The 22,362-nt window shown below is 43.6% G+C and overlaps 2 protein-coding genes across 2 annotated transcripts in view; both read left to right on the top strand.

Moving 5' to 3' along the window:
- Nucleotides 1-2,732, top strand: part of LOC128411312 (cytosolic phospholipase A2 epsilon-like) — a 40,230-nt gene extending 37,498 nt beyond the window's left edge. The window contains exons 20-21 of the mRNA XM_053383541.1: nt 290-476; nt 2,450-2,732. Of these exons, the coding sequence (XP_053239516.1) occupies nt 290-476; nt 2,450-2,655 (393 nt within the window). The 3' untranslated portion in view covers nt 2,656-2,732. The remainder of the gene's footprint in view (nt 1-289; nt 477-2,449) is intronic.
- Nucleotides 2,733-13,660: 10,928 nt separating this feature from the next.
- The window catches only part of LOC128411304 (cytosolic phospholipase A2 epsilon-like), a 36,322-nt gene continuing 27,620 nt past the window's right edge, over nt 13,661-22,362 (top strand). The window contains exons 1-4 of the mRNA XM_053383533.1: nt 13,661-13,814; nt 17,640-17,712; nt 19,122-19,258; nt 20,408-20,536. Of these exons, the coding sequence (XP_053239508.1) occupies nt 13,785-13,814; nt 17,640-17,712; nt 19,122-19,258; nt 20,408-20,536 (369 nt within the window). The 5' untranslated portion in view covers nt 13,661-13,784. The remainder of the gene's footprint in view (nt 13,815-17,639; nt 17,713-19,121; nt 19,259-20,407; nt 20,537-22,362) is intronic.

Below are 22,362 nucleotides of genomic sequence, written 5' to 3'. Positions count from 1 at the left end.
TTAGCCAGATTTTGTTGCCTGCTTTTTTCTTTTAATGAACCTGAACTCCTTGGTATCATCAGCCAACATGGCCGCCTCACTGCTCACTCCTAACTCTAGATGGTTTATGAACAAGTTAAAAAGCAGGGACTCTGCTTTCTACTTCCCCCATTCAAGGAACTGTTCATTAATTCCTACCTTGTGCTTCCTGGGTATCCCAGTTTTCCACATAGATTTTTTTAGTGGCATATGATTGCTTTTTAACATACATTTCTTGTCTTCTCTTGTTTTAACTTTCATGTGAATGAAGCCCCTAGAGCAAGCTTGCAAGTACTATATCCAGCAAGGTATCCCATTTCCACATGTTGTCCTTACGGAAGAAGACAAGAAACATCTAAAGGAATGCTACTACTTTGATCAATCAGATGTCCTTGGTTGTCCAATCCTGGTTTTCTTCCCATTAGTGAATGATACCTTCCGTTATTACAAAGCACCTGGTAAGTTATTGACAATAGCTAATAAACTCCACCCTAAGTGACAGTTATATCCAGTGCTGTCAGGCAATACAATTCCTGGAGGTGGGGAGATTTTTGCTGGACTTTCCCACTACTGAGAAATCAATTACAGTGGTGCCCCGCAAGACGAATGCCTCGCAAGATGGAAAACTCGCTAGACGAAAGGGTTTTCCGTTTTTTGAGCTGCTTCGCAAGACGAATTTCCCTATGGGCTTGCTTCGCAAGATGAAAATGTCTTGCAAGTTTGTTTCCTTTTTCTTAACACCGTTAATACAGTTGCGACTTGACTTCGAGGAGCAACTCATAGAACGCAGTGTACATAGTAGCCTTTTTTGAGGTTTTTAAAGACTTTGGTGATTTTTGAAGCTTTTCCAAAACTTCTTTTGCAGCCATTTGGTAAGTTAAGCTTTTAAAACTTTTGGGGGGGTTGGATTTTGGGTTGGGGTGTTTGGAATTCAAGGACTTGGTGTTGGGGAGGGGTTTGCAAGAATCTGGAAGCTTGTGTATTTTTTTCTGCATTTTTATGATTTTTTGTGACCATTGGGGCACTCTGCTGTTTTTTTAAAAAAATTCTGGATTTGAATTTCTGTGTGCTGGGTGGCTGGGGGAACAGTTGGGGAGGGGTTTGCAAGAATCTGGAAGCTTGTGGTTTTTTTTTCTGCATTTTTCTGATTTTCTGTGACCATTGGGCCACTCTGCTGTTTTTTAAAAAAATTTCTGGGTTTGAATTTTGAAATGCTCTTTACAGTATGTGTGACTTTAAAGAGCACTTAATAAACTCTTGTTGTACCAAATTTGGCTTTGTTTGGACTTTTTTTGACCATAGGAACGCATTAATTGATTTTCAATGCATTCCTATGGGATTTCGTGCTTCGCAACGACGAAAAATTCGCTAGACGAAAAAATTCGCGGAACGAATTAATTTCGTCTTGCGAGGCACCACTGTAATTCCTCTGAACTGAATTGTTGCAATCTGTTGTAAGCCATTGTGCAAATCATTTGATTGAAAGGCAGCGTATGAATCTTAAAAATAAAATATTTAAAATAAAATACCAAATCTCTGTGGTAACAACCCTGAAGTTTCAACCTCTGAATCTTGACTGACTACAACAAGCTCTAAGGCCCTGGAATGGATCCAGGGTGCAGACTTAGTCATGCTTAAGAGTAAAGTAAAGGTAAAGGGACCCCTGACCATTAGGTCCAGTCGTGGCCGACTCTGGGGTTGTGGCGCTCATCTCACTTTATTGGCCGAGGGAGCCGGCGTACAGCTTCCAGGTCATGTGGCCAGCATGACTAAGCCGCTTCTGGCAAACCAGAGCAGCGCACAGAAATGCCGTTTACCTTCCCGCCAGAGCGGTACCTATTTATCTACTTGCACTTTGACGTGCTTTCGAACTGCTAGGTGGGCAGGAGCAGGGACCAAGAAACGGGAGCTCACCCCGTCACGGGGATTCGAACCGCCGACCTTCTGATCGGCAAGTCCTAGGCTCTGTGGTTTAACCCATGCTTAAGAGTAGACCCACTGAAATCAATTATGCTTAAGTTAGTCACTAATGTAAGTCCCATTGATTAAAATAAAAGCCCTCTAAGCGTGACTAAGTCTTTTGCTTCTTCTGTTCATGCTTTAGTATGGTCAGAATAAGATGGTGCCAACAAATACTAATCCAGCCTTGAGTGTATGTTCTTATAATTGCAATGATATTGTGCATTATTTAATATGCTTTATTAACTTCATTATATTATATACACTCAACTACTTTGAGACTCTCTTAAGTATAAAGAGATATCCAAGCCTGATAAATCAAATCAAAATAGGGCATTAAAATTGTGGTAGATTTATTTTTTATATAAAAAAACACAAAACCAAAATTGTAAATGAACCATTAATACACATGTATGCTTCGGAAATAAGCCAAATATCTAACCATTAATAACTCACCATTTCTTTATCCTAGGCGAGAAACGCGATGGTGAAGCAGAGATGGCTGCAGGAGATGTTGATGTTTCCACCTGGAAGACACCATACAATACTTACTGGCTCACATACAGCGATGAAGATTTTGACAAGCTAGTAAACCTGAGTGAATACAACATCTTGAATAACGAGCACCTGATTCTGCAGGCTTTGCGTTCTGCTGTAGAACGGAAAAGGCGGCATTGATGGAGACAGTATAGATTGACTGGGGAGCTTGTGGGGAAGGCAGAAGATCAAGTAATGGTTGGCTACAGTTACTGATTAATCTGAAGGCTTCAGTGGAATTTATTTCATCTCTCTTATGATGACTGTTTCATATTTCAGCAGGGGCACGGCAAGCTACAAAGGCCCACTTCTGGATATATTTAATAAAAAATTGGGAAAAAGCAGTGTATTTTAAGAATGCATGTTCTGTCTACTGAACGCACGCACAATTCTATGGCAGAATGATCAGCACAGGTCAATTTGTTGCACACATACAAACCTACATCTGTAAAGCAAAGAGAAAGGGTTGTTTTAATACCAACATATTTTTTCTAAAACCCGTGGTTTGGCCAGAGATATAAATGCTCCTAAGAGATAGACACCGAAATATAGAATGGGGGAGAGGGTAATATTCTGGATATAGTTACACATTAAAAATGAGGGCAAAAGAATGCACAGATTTGCATAAAATTGGTATGTGCCAATGTGCATATCTAGGTGTAAATTTAGAAATAATTACTATCATGTATACAGAAATGTATACAGATTTCCTCATACTGGGGGAAACTGTGACAAGCTGACCAGTGTGCTTCTTATTCTGCTGTTCAGATGTTAACTACTGATGGGCAGCTCCAAGATCCTTACTCTTGCTTCTTATGGTTTTTTTTATCTTTGAACTGGGACTTCAAAGAGAGGACTGCCCTCTGTAAAGCAGAACACAAAGCCACTGGGCACCCTAGAGGTTGACTTTCCACTCTTCTTAAATGTGCAGCAATTTGTGACGAAAAGAATCATTGGAGGTTCATGCGGTCCTACGATTGAATACCCTCCAACATGTCCCAGAGGAGAACTGGGATATGTGTCTTTTGGGGCCATGCTCCTGCACAAGTCACGTGACTTGTGCAAGAACATGCCCCCCCCCCAAAATGGGACATCCCAGGATCTAAACCAGGCATTGGCAAACTCCGGCCCTCCAGATGCTTGGGACTACAATTCCCATCATCCCTAGCTAACAGGACCAGTGGCCAGGGATGATGGGAATTGTAGTCCCAAAAATCTGGACGGCTGGAGTTTGTCTACGCCTGATCTAATCAGTAGCCAGGATGGTTTCTGTAATTCTGGGATGTTCTGCTTAAATCAGGACAGTTGAGCAGGATATATGACAGTGTAAACCTGGAGCAGGAGAAGATAAGATGTCAAGTAGTGTTAAGGTAAAAATGAGTAAAATATTTAAATAAAATTTCAAAAGAAAACCGAGTTTCAATAAGCTTAGAGAATTTTTCCTGGGGTGTTCTGCATATTTCTGAGTACAGAAGTTGGACTACTTGCATGCAGTTGCAAGCCAGGCCCTGGCTTGCCCACTGTACAGTGGGAAAGCCAGCCAGGCCCTGGCTTTCCCACTGTACACTGGAGATTCTCCTTCAAAATAACATGCAAATCCTATTGGGATTTCTGGGACTTGTAGGCAGCAGGAAAAGTTGTTCTACCAAGGCCTAGGAACATCCGCCACCTTTTCCCGTCTAAATGCACACTTTCGGGTGAAGCAGCAGGAGCCCATAGGATCCAAGGGAGCACAGTCCTACTTATTTTGCTTGCAATGAGCCTCGAAGATAACTGTGTTCACTTCAGTCCTACCTGCAAGCATCTTAGTAGGAGGGCTCAGCTATGCCAGTGCCCTGATTGAATCATTGGACCTCAGCTCTGAGTACCAACCAGGTTAGAAAGCCCATGAAGGAATGGGCAGAGATCAAGGGACAAGAAAGACACATTAGTTATTAGTCAGGTGAAGAAACTTCATGGAATCATAGAACTTGTGGCTGTTTAGCCCTGTGAGAAGTGGTAATTAGGTGGAGATGTGCTGCTCCTCCACATGCAGCTGCTGGGTGAAGGGAGCCAGTGTGGTGTAGTGGTTAAGAGCGGTGGACTTGTAATCTGGTGAACTGGGTTTGCTTCCCCGCTCCTCCACATGCAGCTGCTGGGTGACCTTGGGCTAGTCACACTTCTCTGAAGTCTCTCAGCCTCACTTACCTCACAGAGTGTTTGTTGTGGGGGAAGAAGGGAAAGGAGAACATTAGCCGCTTTGAGACTCCTTTGGGTAGTGATAAAGCGGGATATCAAATCCAAACACTTCTTTTACTTCAAACACCAGCCCAGCTGGGGGGGGGGGGATCTGCTTCTATGAAGCTATTGGCTTAATGCATTCATCTTCATCTAAAACTGAAAGAAAGCCTAAGTAAATGGGTTTCCTCACCCTTGTCTCCTTCCCCTCCCTCAGTGTTAGTTTAGACCTGGGCCAAATACCTGCCTTTTACTTGGGTCAGGGGTCCCCAAACTGTGGTCTGCGGATGAATTTCATTTCAGGTGGTCCACAGCACATCGGAAATATATATATATATATATATATATATATATATATATATATATATATATAAAAAACCAAACATCATCTAGCATAGTGAGTTACAGTTGATACAACAGTCCACCAAGACCCTCAGCAATTTTTAAGTGGTCCATGGTGGGCGGGGGGGGGAAGGGTGGGAGTCACTGGCTTATGCTACTATATAAGGGCTATGTAAACCATAGCACAATAAACAACAGGAGGGGTTCATCAAGTGAGTGTTGTCAGCAAAAGGCCTGCACAAAGACTTCGGCTTGTGCAATGGGGCTCCCCCTTTCTCCTCCCCCATGCAACCCATAATTGGCTTGAGGGGTCAGGAGAACCCCTAGAATAGTGTAAATGGGAAAGAGAGGGGAACATCGTTCCATTTGGCAAGCTTACACTTATGGAATAATTAGTAGAAAAGGACACTGAATTCTTCCTAACGTGTTACCACATCATTTGTGGCCCTACAAATCTTGATGTTATTTATTAATGCATGCAATGCCAAAATAAGCAATTTACAATTATAAAAAACAAATTGCAGAAGCACTGAAATATAAACAACCATAATTAAAGTACACTAACATGCAATAAAACAGTCCCATTAAAAGAACACAGTAATTAAAAGAGGCGACTCTGGTCAAGAGATGAAGGGAATGCCTATGTAAACAGGTGTGTCTTCAAAAGCTGGCAGAATGCCAAGCAGGAAGTGCATCCCATAATGCCAGCGCTGCCAGCAAAGAGACCCATCCCTGTGCTAATGATCGTTAGGTTTTTGCAAGACTAACGAGGTTCCGTTTGCTGAACTTGATGTACCACTCAGCATACAGAACACAGCATTCTTACACCAGCTGCAGTTACCAGTGCATGTGTCACAGTGGCAAAACTATCTCTGTCCAGAAAGGGTGTAGTCGATTTGCTGGCTGAAACTGGTAATAGGCTCTCTTGGCTCTGGAGACCACCAAGTCCTTCAAGGACAAAGAAGGTTTCAAGGGCAATGCAAAATCACATCCCTATTCCTTCAGAGGGAGTGCAACCCCATCTAGAACAAGCAAAAACCCCAGTTCTTGAACCTGGGACTCACTTACCGCCCCGCCCCCCGCATCTCTGTCTTAGCAGGGTTCAGCCTCAGTTTATTGACCCTATGCAGCTCTCTGCTGCATCCAGAAAAGGATTCACCTTGTGCATAGCATTGGGGACAAATCTGTTCCCCTAACAGCTGTGATTTCACAATGTATCTGCAACACAAATATCATCATGCCACTACTGCAGCACAGTCACAACATGATTGCACAATAAAGTGATACACTGTGTCCCACAGCTTTTCAGAATCATGCTGCAATATAATTAGTGTTTCAGGAAGTAAATTTGGGAAGGTTTTGGAAATATCTTTATATAATGTATCATATAAGACATTTGCTGTGGCAAAACAAGCAACAGAGGACATACTTCTCAGTATGAACCTGACACAACTTCCCAGGTTGTGTTCTTTCCACCTCTCCGATCTAAATACAGTGGTACCTCGGGTTACAAACACCTCGGGTTATAAACACTTCAGGTTACAGACTCTGCTAACCCAGAAATAGTACCTCAGGTTAAGAACTTTACCTCAGGATGAGAACAGAAATTGCACACCGGCGGCAGGAGGCCCCATTAGCTAAAGTGGTACCTCAGGTTAAGAACGGTTTCAGGTTAAGAACGGACTTCCGGAACGAATTAAGTTTGTAACCAGAGGTACCACTGTAAAAGCGAAAGCATAAAAGTTATTCTCTCATTCTCAACAACTCCAATTATTTCCAAGTCCCCATTTTAAATAGTGATTCCACTGTGTTTGCCTAGGGATGACTATCAATTGTTGCTCAGAGGTTAATTTCACTATCCTTGTCTGATTTTGGATTTCTCACCTAGAGGCTCCCCAATACATTGGACCCAAGAGACCATTTCTCACCCAACAGCCAGTACAAGAAAGATGTATCTCCCTGGCAGAGAAGGTTCTATGGCTTCTTAGCGATATTAACATTTCGTTGACTCACAAAGTCACCCTTTTTGCTCTGGTGGCCAGAAAGATCAGAAAGAAGACCCTGGACAATATAGCATTGAACTATAAGGGAGAGATCTAAATAGAGACTATTATTCATGGCATGGCATCCCTTTATGTGTATTTATTTTTTATTCAGATTTGTCATGGTCAATGGCTAGTACAGCACATTTTAAAAACTACCTAGAGACTTCCCCTGCTGGCAAAGTGTTGAAAAATGTTAGGGAAGAAAATGGTGCAAAACGATGTTCTCTCATTCCTCGCCATACAACACAGTATAATAAGAAGCCCTGCTCTTAGCTGTGCCCTTGACTGCAATTATATAGACTTGGAAATGGAATTTTCAGAATGACTTTGCAATATTTTTAGACAGTGTCTCATGTACTTTGATTGCAGTATTACTTCAGAACAGTCACTAGTAAGGCAATGCTGGGATACGTTTCAGCAAAGGCTGCTAAACCAGCCTAGGGATGAGTTAGTGCTGCATCATTAATGATTTCTGGAACTGGAATTTCTTCAGGATGAATGAAATAATACCTGTCCCCTATTGCAAAGTACATAAGCACATGACTCTGGAATTAACCCAGGTTGAGAAGTAGGCAACTGTAAGCATAAAGCTCAGTTTAAGGTCCTGAATCAACATGCAGTATCAACCATCATTCCCCAGAGTAGTAGGCAATTGGATTTATATTCCGGTGCAAAGTGGTGTCATAGGTGATCATGGCTTGTGATAATTTAATAGAAAGTCCCAAATGGGATCTTCAGACGGATACAGGAGTTAGTGTTACCTTTCATAGAATCTTTCATAGAATCGTAGAATTGGAGAGTTGGAACCACGAGTGTCATCTAGTCCAAACCCCTGCGATGAAGGAATCTTTTGCTCAGCGTGTGGCTCAAACTCACAATCCTGAGATTAAGAGTCTCATGCTCTAACAGCTGAGCTATCCCAGCTGAGCACTATCCCTGCTAGCTCAAATGAAGACACAGGTGAGCTGGACACGATGTGAAAGGATGGCAATGGCTGTCAAGCATTCTACAGATACCCACAGCGGTGACACGAAAGGCAGGATGCTGAAATGTAGGGCAGGGCTCTGAGAAAGAGGGAGGGAGAACAGACAGATATTCGAAGGATTTATAGACCACAGAAAGGCTACAGAGCAAGGCAAGAGAAACAAAGAAACTTGGGGAGAAAACGTCAGATTGCAAGGTGATATAATGTTAAAGGTGAAAGGTAACGAAACAAGTTAGGAGAGAGTGAAGGAGAAGCATGAGGGGTGTGTGTGGAGGAAACCACTATGCACCGATGGGGCTGTGGATGAAAAGAGCTACAAGATGGAAAACAGGGTAGCTTGCAGCTCCCTGTGATGAGAAGGGTACCTAATCCCAACTGGTGAGGGTTTTACCAGGTGATCTCTGATAAGAAGAGACAACCTGAACTTCCGCTTGAGGCGCCACAGAAGATGGCTGAAAATTCCATCGCTCCAGCTCCCATGGGGTAATTAGAGGCTGAGATGGGAGTAATCAGCCTCCCAAAATCTTCCCCGGGTATGGGAAGACACAGTCTCATCCACGGATGCCCAATAAACCAGTCCCAATTTCGTAAGGAAGGAGAGGCTGGGGGCACTGGATGGAAGCCCCCGAGAGAGTCTGGCTCTCCTGGACACTGTCTCTGCGAGCGCATCAAGTTCCATTTCTTAAGATGAAAAATTGGATTTAAGTTTTGGACATGCTTCGAGTGAGGAGGGAGAAATTACTCTGCCAATTAAGCCAGCCACTGAGGTGCCAAAAAAAAAAACTGAGTGGAAGAAGGATTAACATCTAAGTTGGTATGTTGGAACCGAACGGAAAGGGGGGGGTAAGCCTCTCCTACTATTGTACTTTGCTTCATTATAATATTCAGCAACACCCCCCCCCCCCGAAGAACCGTTTATATTATCTATAGCAAGCGAGACTGGAAAGTTTTGTATTTGTTGAAATAAATATGGCTCTAAAACTATAAACTGTGTGGAAATAATAATATTATATATTTAAGGTTTTTGATCTTTGATTTGCTTGGAAGAGGATAAAAGATTCCCCAATTTGTTGATATTAGACAGAAGCAGGATCTCATTAGCCGTGGGGGAGATGTTAAAAAACTTTGAACGGTTCCCTAGAATTGTGTGGGAGCTGTGTCGCATTTTTAATTTGGAAATCTGCAATGATGGAAGTCAAGACCGAGCTGCAGAATTATAAATAGCCATAGGGGGAGGTGAGCTTTTAATATGACATTATATTTGCATTTCCAGTTTGATTTGGTAAACCTCCCCTGGAAAGGTTAACGTTTGATGCAACCGGTCTGGAAAATTAATGAGCAGATGCCTAGACTTGATTTCATCGGAACTGAGTGAAGATGGCGGCTGCCAGCAGCTAAAAGAATTTTGGATTGATTCAGCAGAAACACCAGAGTGTGAGGAGATGCTGCAAACTTATAGAGGGGAATCATAGACATAAAATCCACACAGAAATACATCACTGTTTGTTTCAGCTCGCTTGTGGGAACAACTCAGAGCCGTGAAAGAAGGAAGGTTAACAACAGGAAGAATTAGAGGAACCATCGGAAATGACTATGAAAAGCAGTAAATATATGAGATGATCAGAACCCTCTGAACTTGTCCCATTAAAAAAATTATAATTTGGCAGAATATTTGGATTATTTGATATGTATATGTATAATTTGGAATATTTAATGTGATTTGATGGGATTGTTAAAGTGGAAAATTTAATAAAAATGAATTTTTAAAAAAAGATAAGAAGAGGCAACCTGGGACTCTAATGATCCTGCGGACCTTATGGAGCATGGACTACCGTTCAGCCTGCATCATTCTGATTTTTCTATAGTAATTACCTCTAGGCACCCTTTAGGGTCCTTTCCAGACTCTCCCTATATTGGGGTGGGAGCAGGGGTGCCAACTTGAATAAAATATTGTGGGGGCCCAGGTAAGGCCCGCCCCACATAATCGTTCACATGATGCAGTGCACACACATCATTTGAATGGGAATACCCATTAACTATGTGGGGGCCTGGCCCCCTCAAATATTTTATTGTGGGGGCCGAAACCTCCATCTCCCCTAAGAGTTGGCTCCTATGGGTGGGAGTCAATCACATACTGGTAAACTTAGGTTGTACAGTTAAAGTTTACAGGGAGGTCTTGTGCAGCAAATTCAATTCCCCCTAATATTTGCCTTTTTGAAATAAAGGAAATCAGCTGGGAAATGCAGTGGAAAGTGTGACAAAACACTGATGCAGCATTGTCCAGCTGCTTGGGGGGGGATCAGGATGAATAAACAGAAGCACCCTGAGTCAAAAAGAAGTTATGCTAAGTCTGATTTTAGAAATCTCCAGGTATGCCTACTGGTACTGTGGCTCAGGCACAACTGAGAATAAAACAAGTGATGTGATTTTAACCAGGTTTTGTGTTTCAAAGTCACATCAACCTGTGATGCACTTCCATACATAGATAATTTTGCTGTGATATTACTCCAAGGGCTGAAGGCAAAACAGACTGTGAAAATTAAGGCAATTCTAGCATCAGAACCATCCATTCATATAGAGAGATGGCTCTGTTGGGCACCTGCTGGCCTGAGCCATCTCTGCCTTCTCCATCATGTGTCTAAACTCTCCTTTCCAATTCCTGTGACCCGGGATGACTTTGTTATAGCCACTCTTTTCAAATTAGCTTTTAAAAGTAAGCTGTAATTGCAATTGCTTGCATGTCTAGAGAACACACTAAGATTATGTCTCTATTGTGGTATTTGAGGTGCCCAAAACCTGTTATACAGGTATTATCAGATGAGTCTGAAGCATGTGATTCTTCTAATTTTGAAGTTATTGTGCATGCAGAACTCAAACTCAGATTGGTACATCATCTTCCACACACTCAGTTCTTTGGCCTTGTGATCTGAATGATTAACAAACCCTACTTCTCTAGTTTCATGTAGAATTTGCCAACTGCCCACTCTCCTAACGTACACCTATTTGTTCCTATGTCCTCCTCACTTTAGTAGCTCCTAGTCAACCAGGACGTAGGTGTGTTTCAGTTAATTACATAGCATGTTCTCCCTGAAGGAGAGCACGTGTTGCGGTGGGGTCCGCTGTGTCACCCCTCTGTTGCCAGGCAGGGTGGCCCAAACTGACCCCTGGCAATTGATTGGTTGGCTGGATCGCTGGGGAAATTTACTTGTTGCAATTTTGGTGGAAGGGATAGAACCTTTTAAATTCTGGGCGCGCAGCTTGGTGCTTTCTCTTTCGCCGTGTGAACCGGATCACCCGTGCACCCGCCCTGCGTCCCGAGGGTTTTGCTTTGACTTTGCTATGCCTGTCATGGGGTCATCTGCCATTGGGGCAGGGCCTGGTAGGAATTTTGTCCATCTGGCCGATTGGCTGGGCCATTTGGTTTTTGCCTACTGCGTAGCAAATCGTCACAACTTGTAAGGTTGCGGTTAGGCATTGGTTATCAAATTGGTTGGAGGAGGGGTAAGGATTGGCTGGGCCTGCCCCTCCAATGCTGCTGCTGCACGGGAATTCCATTAAAGGAATCCAGGGGCTTGCCACGATTTCGTCCGAATCCCTGGAATGGGACTAGCCCCGGGAAGCATGTGGGTGAGTGCTGAGGGCCTGTGACTCAGCTCCATTGCGCCCCAATATTGTTTTCCCTTACTGGCTTCCGAGGGAGTTTGGAGGTCAGTTCTGTCCCCAGGCGGGGGGGACAGATATTCTTAACCAATGCCTAAGCAACCACTCACAGATATGTATTTTAATAAAGTTGTGGCCAAAATTATGCCAAAAACCTTAAACAAAAATCATGTGTGAGTTGTGAGTTATTTGAGGAGTGGCTTGGGGACCTCAATACACAACTATTCTTGCCAGTAATGCATATTATCCTGCTAGAATTTCTGTAACATAAAATACAGAATAGAACAGGAACAAAAATCTTCAAAACTCAATCAATTTGTTTCAACAATACATTCTTCTATGACAAAACCATTGCCTCTTATCTAGTGGAGATTCCTTCCAGCGGAAGTGGGAAAGGCTATTCTTCCCAGTCTAACCTTCCCCTTGCATCCTTTGATACCACCAGCTATACTGGAAGGATACCTACAGGGATGGGGGGGGAGGCTATAGGGAAAAGGGGGGATATCACTTCTCCCACCATGCCCGCTGCCCAGAACTTACAATGGGTTCTGAACAACATATTTTAGAAGACTCCAAGGGCCTTCTGGTGGTTCCCTCACTGTGAGAAGTGAGGTTACAGGGAACCAGGCAGAGGGCCTTCTCAGTAGTGGCCCCCGCCCTGTGGAACACCCTCCCATCAGAAGTCAAGGAAATAAACAACTATCTGACTTTTAGAATACATCTGAAGGCAACCCTGTTTAGAGAAGTTTTTAATGTTTGCTGTTTTGTTGTGTTTTTAATATTCTGTTGGGAGCCACCCAAAATGGCTGGTGAAACCCAGCCGAATGGGAAGGGTATAAATAATAAATTATTATTATAAGACTGGAATTAAGAGATTCCCTCCTCCTGCCTGGCACATGCATACAGATACTTTGACATGGAAAGATGACCATCCAGCAAGGGAGATCCATGCATAGAGCCTGGGGAGGTGTGCATTTATAGCATCGGGTGGTGCTGTGGGTAAAACCACAGAGCCTAGGACTTGCCAATCAGAAGGTCAGTGGTTCGAATCCCCACGACGGGGTGAGCTCCCATTGCTCAGTCCCTGCTCCTGCCAACCTAGTAGTTCAAAAGCACGTCAAGGTGCAAGTAGATAAATAGGTACCGCTCCAGTGGGAAGGTAAATGGCATTTCCGTGCGCTGTTCTTGTTCGCCAGAAACGGCTTAGTCATGCTGGCCACATGACCCGGAAGCTGTAAGCTGGCTACCTTGGCCAATGAAGCGAGATGAGCGCCGCAACCCCAGAGTCGTCCGTGACTGGACCTAATGGTCAGGGGTCCCTTTACCTTTACCTTTTTACATGACTAACAATGCTCATCCTTCCAGACCCTGCTGCTCAGAGCCAGTATGGCATAGTGGTTAGAGAGTTAGAATAGGATCTAGGGTTCAAATCCTCACTCCACCATGAAGTTCACTGGGGAGCCTTGAACCACTTGCCAACTCTCAGTCTAGCTTACCTCACAGGGTTGTAAGGGTGATATGGAGATGGAGACAGCCACCTTGAGCTTCTTGGAGGAAAGGTGGCATATAAGAGACATGCAATAATAAACAAATATAATTAAATAAAAAGGACAGCTTTTAACCCGGGAGAGAGGACATTCATTTCTGATCCAAATCTGTGTTAGGAAAACACATGCATATTGTATTTCAAAAGAAAACTGGAGGGTGGAGGGAGATGCAATAGCGTAGTTTAGAAGGAAAACGAACAACTGTTCAAAGCAACTTCATTGCATCAGCTCCAGCACATTTAAAGACACTTCACGCTGACACTTGTTCCGCATAGCAACGTAGCAAAAGAGGTGGGAGGGAATATTTTTTTGTTTCTGAAATGAGAGGGGTGTGTGGCTCTGAATCACTTTTGAAACAGGTGTTTATCCACCTCTGCCGGTTTAAAGCCTGAAAAATGTGTGTGAATATTTACAGTCTTATCCTTGGCTCCATCGAGAACATTTAGCCTGCACAAACTTGCACGGAAAACAATAATGGAAGCATGTGGAAGTTTATCACATCTGGTAAGCGTCACTGGTATTCCGGTTCAGATAGGAGGAGCAAAAAGCAGATTGTGTATGTTCTTTTCTTTCATTATAAAATTGTGGTGCATTTGCTGCTGTTTGTTAGCATATACACACTACAAAATGACATTGGTTTTGTACCAATTAACTAGGGAATGACAGCAGGAGAAACTTGTTGTGCTCACATTCTCCTGCATGGTGTTCTATAGGCATGTTTCATTATGGGATGCTGGTCTTTGGTCTGATTCAGCAGGGCTCTTCTTATGGCTGAAGATTCTGTTCCACGAGCCTTTCCCTGCCCCCCAGATTACAGTTTGCAATATTCCTTGGGGACAGAAAATGATTGTTCAACCAATTCATGCTTTAAGTCTCAAGGTATTTCACAGTGAAGATGCTTGTTTTTATTTTGGTTCTTTTGTCTTTGTTCTTTTTAGTTTTTATTGTATTTTCTTTGAATAGTGGGGCAGCTGCTCAGCTCAATCAGGAGGACACGAGACTCTTAATCTCAGGTTTGTGGGTTTGAGCCCTTTGATGGGCAAAAAGATTACTGTATTGCAGGGGGTTGGAATAGATGACCCTCGTGGTCCCTTCCAAACGTTTGGTTCTGCGATTTTGTTATCTTTAAAGTCATTAGCAGTCTAGGCATTGTGTGTGAAAGGGTGGGATACAAATCATAAATAAATTAGGATAGTGGGGAATGGGTTTTCCCCCCCTCTTGGATAGAAAGTACGTAAAGTATTGGCTTTGAGTGTGGCGTTTAAACTGCTAAATGGTCTGAGCCTAGGATGCCAGAAGCAGGATCTCCTCTGTGTAGACCATTCTAGCTTTGAGTTCTTTTTTCTAGATGACATCAAAAACAAGAAAAATTCAGAGGCTGTTTTCTAGAACATTTTAGAAGAGTGGGGAGGAGAAAGACTACATACACAACATACATTTAAAGCACTCCTGCAAAAGAAAAAAAAAGAATCCTGTGAAGGCAGCCCTGTTTAGGGAAGTTTTTATTATTTAATGCTGTATTGTTTTTAACACTCGATTGGAAGCCGCCCAGAGTGGCTGGGGAAACTCAGTCAGATGGGCAGGGTATGAATAATAAGTTGTTGTTGTTGTTGTTGTTGTTGTTGTTGTTGTTGTTGTTACTATTATTATGTGTACCCATGTGTTTACACATTGGGGCATGTGAACCTGCTAGCTGCTGCCCCTTCTCTTGTCTTGGGAGGCCGTCGCAGAGCAGCAACATTCGTGAGGCTTCTCTTTCCTGTCGCAAGCCCTCAGCCACAACGCAAGACAGGAGGGTCAGCACCGAAACTCCCTGGCCAGGCCCTCCACGATCCTCCAGAGAGGCAGGCGGGCGGGCAGGTGGCTACTTGACGAAATGGGATTCTGCATATTTAAGAGCCCCTTTGTCTCTGAAATATCCTAAAGCAGTGACGCGTTTGTCCCGCTGGCTCCACATCGTCCAGTGCTGTGTGCAGTGGCGGATGAGGGGGAAGCGTTGAGGAAGGATGGAATGGGGCGGGGTGAGAGAGTGTGGCTCCACATGGTGCTCTTCCCTGAGGTGGGGATGGAACCTGGCGAGGCAGGGGGCACGCACAAGAGGATTAGCATGCATGCCGAACAGTGCTGTACTGTTACTCACGGTAACAGTAAAAGGGAGGTCTGGGAGGAAGAGGGGGGTGAGGAGTGAGGAGGAAGAACAAGAGTGAGCTCCCTTTGCTCTGATGAACGGAGGAGGGGCGGATCCCCAGCGTCTGTTTGCTTCAAAGTTCAAGGAGGCCCTCATGCTAAAGGGGGCCGTGCTAATGTTGCTACCTCACAGACTCAGATTGGCTCCCCGCAGCAGCCATGAGTGGGTGTCTGGCATGATGCTCAGATGCATGTAGCGTCCTTGTCACAAGGGAGTGCTTGTGTGGGACGGTTAGTTGAGGAAGAGGGAAAGGGGCCATGTTTAATTTGGGTGCTGCCTTTCTCTTTAAGTTAAAAAACCAAAAAACCCTGGCCATTCTGCCAAATTTAAAAAATCCACCTGGACAGAAATTTTAGCCCTGAAAAAGAGGACATGTCCAGGAAAAAACGGACACACAGCAACCCTAATTGATGAAAATATATGAGTGAAACGTAGTGGCAACAATTTCAAACCAAGGACCATTTGTTGTTGCGCTTGCCCTGGTCAAAGATGTTTCAAAAACGTTATTTTGAATTATGCCGATGGGAACAAATAGCAAAGATCTGTTGAGTAAAATTGCACTTTTATTTGCACTTGCCACTCCTGCGTCTTACTCTAAATGCTAGCAATTTTATAATTATTTCATAGTTGAGGCACTAGTTGTTCCTAAGTGCAACAAGTGGATACACTTTCTTCTTAGCAGGGACTTGGAGCTTATCCACCCTTACCTTTCCTGGAGGCTTCCCAGGCACAGTCCACGCTTTAAAGCTCCCTATTTGAGAGCTCTTTTTAGTGCTGAATCAAAGTAATCCACAGAAAACCCAAATTGCCATTTGTTGCGTGGGTTTTTGCAATAAGTGCTCTGGGGCAAAGAAAAGAGCTTTACAGCACAGACCTGTGCCAGAAAAGCATGGGGCAAAATGTAAGTGTGGGTAAGCCCTCAGACTACGGGCACTTCAATCCTATTCTGCACTAGTACAGGCTTCTGTGCATTACAATCTAGGGGAAGGAAAATTACTTACATGTAATCCCCAGTTGCTCCTGCCAACCTAGTAGTTCGAAAGTACATCAAAGTGCAAGTAGATAAATAGGTACCGCTCCGGCGGGAAGCTAAATGCCGTTTCCGTGCGCTGCTCTGGTTCACCAGAAGCGGCTTAGTCATGCCGGCCACATGACCCGGAAGCTGTACGCCAGCTCCCTCCGCCTGTAAAGCGAGATGACCGCCGCAACCCCAGAGTTGTCCGTGACTGGACCTAACGGTCAAGGGTCCCTTTGTTGTTGTTGTTTAGTCGTTTAGTCGTGTCCGACTCTTCGTGACCCCATGGACCAGAGCACGCCAGGCACTCCTGTCTAGGTAAAGGGGTAAGGTGGTCCCTTTACCTTTACCTTAATCCCCAGTTGTATAGGAAAATTTGCTCTCATGAGCAGGGCTCTCGTCTCCTAGGGGTGAGATTTCTACAGCCTAGCTGAGGGGTAGCTTGCATCATGATCTCCAGCTGTTCTTGGATTCAAACACCCAGCATGGCCAATGAATGATGGGAATTATAGTCCAACAACATCAGAAGGGAACCATGTTGCGTGCAATAGCTGCCTTCAAATATCTGAAAAGGTGTCAGCCACTAAGTAGGTGGAGTGAGATTTGTCTTCTGTTGCTCCAGGGCAGGACTAGAAATATCGGTCAGGTATTGCAAGAAAGTCAATTTCAGCTTAACATTACAAGAGGCTTCCTAACAGTAAAAGCTGTCCAGCAGTGGAACAGACTGGGGACATGGCTAGAAGCTGGAGGAGATCCAATATTGAGAGGATTGCCCTGGATGACTTCCAGGGCCCCTTCGACTCTATGATTCACCCCCAGAGTTGTAGACAAAACTATGCCCAAACCATTCACTCTTCAAGATAACTCACATCCAATGCCCCACTTCCTTGCATTGGTGTACATACCTGCTCTCAGTATACAGAGGATGAGACCATTAATGTTTATACCATTGAATTCTAAAATTAGCCAGAGATGGGGCAGTTGTATGCCTCCCCCAATAGCCATTAAGCACACTTTAATAGTCGTCTATGGTTTTCGCCTGCTCAGTTCTTCTTTCCTCATCACTTTGATTCCCTGCTTTCAATCCACATTTTCATGTTGACTTTTGTACACCATTTGCATGCAGGTAGAAACATCACCTTGTTGTCTGCTTAGTGTAAGAGTGATCAGAGCAAAGAATCTCCGGCGAGCAGATACCCGTAAGTAGCTTTCTTATTCCTTTGTGGTGTGCTGGAATGCAATGAGACTATGGTGCCCAGTAAGGCTTTCACAGGCCAGTCTTTTACAGTGGTACCTCAGGTTACAGACACTTCAGGTTACAGCCTCCGCTAACTCAGAAATAGTACCTCGGGTTTAGAACTTTGCTTCAGGATGAGAACAGAAATCGTGCGGCGGCAGCAGGAGGCCCCATTAGCTAAAGTGGTACTTCAGGTTAAGAACAGTTTCAGGTTAAGAACGGACCTCTGGAACCAATTAAGTTCTTAACCAGAGGTACCACTGTACTGAAAAGGAAAAGGCAATTACCCTGACCCATGGCCATGCTGGCTGGGGCTGATGGGAACTGGAGTCCAACAACTTTCAAACAGCCACTGGTTCCTCATCCCTGTGTTGGAATATTGATACTGGACATCACTTAATATGATGTTGTGAATTTTCTACAAATTCTGATTAACTAAATCTGCATGCTGCACTTTAAATAATCAGGGATAATAGGAGGTGTAATACATGGAAAGAAGCAGAAGTCCCAGTAAACAAAGAATGGATACAAAAACTTATGGACTATGTAGAAATGGTGGAACCTACTGGAAGAATAAGAAATCAAAATAACAAACTTTTTATAAAAAAATGGAAATGGTTTATTGAATATTTGCAGATAAATTGTAAACAGATAAAAACATTAGAAGGATTACATATTGTAATAACCTGCAGTTTTATAAGAGTATATATTTACAGTAGATAATTAAATGAGCAAGTTAAATTAATTTGGATCTGCAGAAGATATTAAAAAATAAATTTAAGGAATCACAGAAAGAATGGGAAGGAAGTCAAATTTTGAAATGTTAAACGAATTGTAAAATAAATAAAATGTATAAATTTGAAAAGTATAAATAAAAAACCTATAAAAAGGAGTTGTAATACAGTGACATCTGGAAGGCCACAGAATCCCTACCTGTGTTCAAACAGAGAATTTTTTGAAAGGATATTTGCCAACATTGGGTATGAATTAATTCTGTAGATATCAGCCCAATGCACAAATATATATATATATATATATATATATATATATATACCTGTTTAAAAAATAGTTGCAAGGTATACAGTGGTACCTTGGGTTACATACACTTCAGGTTACATACACTTCAGGTTACAGACTCCGCTAACCCAGAAATAGTACCTCGGGTTAAGAACTTTGCTTCAGGATGAGAACAGAAATCGTGCTCCAGCGGCACAGCGGCAGCAGGAGCCCCATTAGCTAAAGTGGTGCTTCAGGTTAAGAACAGTTTCAGGTTAAGAATGGACCTCCGGAGCGAATTAAATACATAACTCGAGGTACCACTGTATTATATCAGCTATCACACAGTTAAAGTGCTACTTTCTCTCCCAACAGCAAGCCATACTGATTGCTATTTGACCCTATGGCTGCCAACGGCTTCTTCTGAAAGGTTGCAGACAAAGACTGTTCAAAATTCTAAAGACCCAGTCTGGAACGAAACTTTCCATTTCATGGTCCAGAGCAAAGTGAAGGTCAGAAACTGATGGTCACTCCTTGTTGGTATATCATAATCCCACTGAAAGTGATTTCTTGTGAATTTGAAACGTGCCTTGATTTGTAGAAGATCACCAGCTCACAGAACTGAGCAGTAGAGTTCCAACGTTAGTGTCATGACACAACCTGGCACAATAGGGCAGTTGGTGTTTCTATGCCTGTTGTGGCTTTGCGCCGATTCTAATATATGCATACAGTCCTTCACAAATCCTATTGTATGTGAATGATTGCTTCTTTGAAAGAATCATTAGTCTTCTCCCTAATGTGTGAGTTTTCCATGTGCAGGGAAATTTGGATGCATGGATGATTTCAGATGAGCAGTCGCTCACGCACATAGGCTCACATAAATATTTGAATTTGCTTCCAGGACTGATTTAAATTTGACAGTAGCCCTAAACAGTGGCGGAGCTTCATCCTCCGGCACTGGGGGGCGGAGAGCAGGCAGGGGCGGGGCTCGCATGCGTCCCGGGGGCATGGCGCGCCGCCGCAGGGGCACAGCGCATGTCCTGGGGGCGTGGCGCCCAGCGTGGGTGGGGTGGCTCATGCTGTGGGGGCAGTGCACTCCCCCCGCACTCCTCTTCCTCTACCAGTGGCCCTAAAGAAGATCCCCAAAGTACTTATTCAGGTTATGCACACAGTTGGTTTAACATTTAAAATGCTTTATCCCACGCACTGGCTACATGCATGAAATGTCTACTACACAACTTCATCATACATCATTAGTGCAAGACTGTTGCATATGAATGGGATGAGTCAGTACACAGGGAGATTCCACCTTACATGATTGCCACCTCATTTAGAACAGTCCTTAGATATGCCATAGGTCAAGTGGGGAAGACGCGGGTCAGCAGTTTCCCAAGGTCCAAAGACCACAGAAGCAATGAAGCTGTTGATGGAATAAATGCCTATTTTTGAAAGAGCAGAGAATTGAAGGTAAATGTACCCCATGCCTAATTTATATTCCCAATTATCCAACTCTTTTCTAAATTGAACATGTTTGGTCTCTTCTTGCATGGAATTCCATGCCATTGTAAAATGTTTTCCTTTTCGGTCTGGGGTATACAGAACTGTAGAAAAGCTGTACAGTTCTTTTAGCATTTATTTATAGGTCTTTTCTCTCCTATCAGAACATGCTGGAGCTGAGTGTCTTCGATGAGGATGTCTGCCAAGACGAACAACTTTTCACTATTCGCTTTGATATAGCTGGACTCCCACTAAATGAAAAAGTGCTCTTGTCCTTTAAGTCCAATCCAAAGGTCTGTATAAGCAGAAAGAATGTTTAACAGGGCAATCCTATGCATGTTCACTCAGAAGTTCAGTAAAAAATTACTCACCAATAAGCTGGTTTAGCCCAATGAGAAAGGAAGTATTATTATTAAGTGGAACTTGTTTCTGAGTAAACATGTTTAAGATTGTACTGTGATGTGAATAGTATTTGTTGCCTGAAATGTCTAAGTTCCAGAATTCACAATCTTGATAGGTAATTAAGTAAAATAACTTAGCTGTAACATGTGTATTATTTAGGGATAGGAGGGGTTTTGATTTGGTTCTTGTTTTAGTATGAACCCACCTAATTGGCACTTTGCGTGGACAGGCGGAGTCCCCAGATCCCGAGCGGTCCCACCCGTCATGTGGAATAACGACTCAAGACAACGTGCTATGGGATTAAATTGGCCACAACTTTATTAAATTTCAAATGTGGGTAGACCTTGGCTCAGGCATTGGGCATTTTCCCTCTCCTGTCCCCAGCCGGGGACCTAGGGAGCATCAGGGTTATCCAGTGTGTGGGGGGGGGATGGGCTGGCTCTGGAGAACATATGTTCAAGCAGAGATAGCCGCCCCCGTTACGCGCCGCAGGGGAGAGCAATGACGACCTTTCAGCGTACGGTTAAAGCCTCCCTTCAGAAACCCCTTTAACGGGGAACCCTGGTATCACCACCGCAAAGAGGAAGATGGACTAAAGGATTCCGCCCAAGGCCTGATACCGCCAAAGTTGTGACGTTTTGCTACGGGAAAGGCGAAACTTGCCAATGCAGGGAAATTCCTTTCCGGCCCTTTAACAGCGACCTTAACGTAGCAGCACCCGCATACCTGTGAAGAAAAGTTAACCTGCAAAACCTGTGAAGAAAAGTTAACCTGCAAAATAAGACATTAACTGAGGGTGGGTAGGGTGGGAGAAGCTCTGGAGCCAAGTGAGGATTCCCAGGTAAGATCCTCCCTCTATTGTGTGGGCAGGTAATCCCTCCCCTACCTGGCCTGGTGTCCTTGGCAACGCTTCCCCCAGGTGGGATTGGACAACTGACTGAGGTAGGCGGAGACCTCCAGGTATCCCACCTGAGGGAAGGCAAAGCCAAGCTTATGCTGATGGAGCTGCTCCAGACCTAGGGGCTGCGCACGTCCACGCAAAGGGTGCCCCCCGTTTTAAGCAGGGAGCGGTCATTCTGAAACAATACTTGAACCAAAATGCACCTATCCTTTGAAATTCACACTTCTCTGAATTTTGTGAATCAGTTATCCAGTAAGATATTGATGCAGAAATGTGCATATAGGGAAAGGGGGCATAAAAATGCCTATATTTGTGAAAATAATGTACAAAAATATGTATAATGGGAGAAATCATACAAAATGCTGAAAAAATTTCAACGCTGACAAATTTTCAGCAACGAAAAATCACAGGATAATACAGAAATGAGGCAAAGTAAACATAAGAGTTTCTCAAGTTTATGAACAGGTGCACATCCATATCTGTACTACATGTAGTTTGGTTTTATAGTGCTCTCTTGCAATACAAATGCAAAACACACACACACACACAAAACCCATTGCCCAATCCAGCTCTGGTACCATTCACATGGAAGTTGGCTCTCCTAGCTGGATGAGAAACAAAACAAAAAAAATTTTTCCTTCCAGTAGCACCTTAAAGACCAACTAAATTAGTTCTTGGTATGAGCTTTCGTGTGCATGCACACTTCTTCAGATACACTGAAACAGAAGTTGCCAGATCCTTCTATATAGTGAGAAGGTGGGGAGGGGTATTACTCAGAAGGGTGGTGAATATGCAAGAAAACTATGCAACACTTTC

The sequence above is a fragment of the Podarcis raffonei genome, chromosome 1 (genome assembly GCF_027172205.1).
Source record: "Podarcis raffonei isolate rPodRaf1 chromosome 1, rPodRaf1.pri, whole genome shotgun sequence".
In the NCBI taxonomy this organism is placed as follows: domain Eukaryota; kingdom Metazoa; phylum Chordata; class Lepidosauria; order Squamata; family Lacertidae; genus Podarcis; species Podarcis raffonei.
Note: the sequence above shows the minus strand (reverse complement) of the source record. Positions and strands in the feature narration are given on the sequence as shown.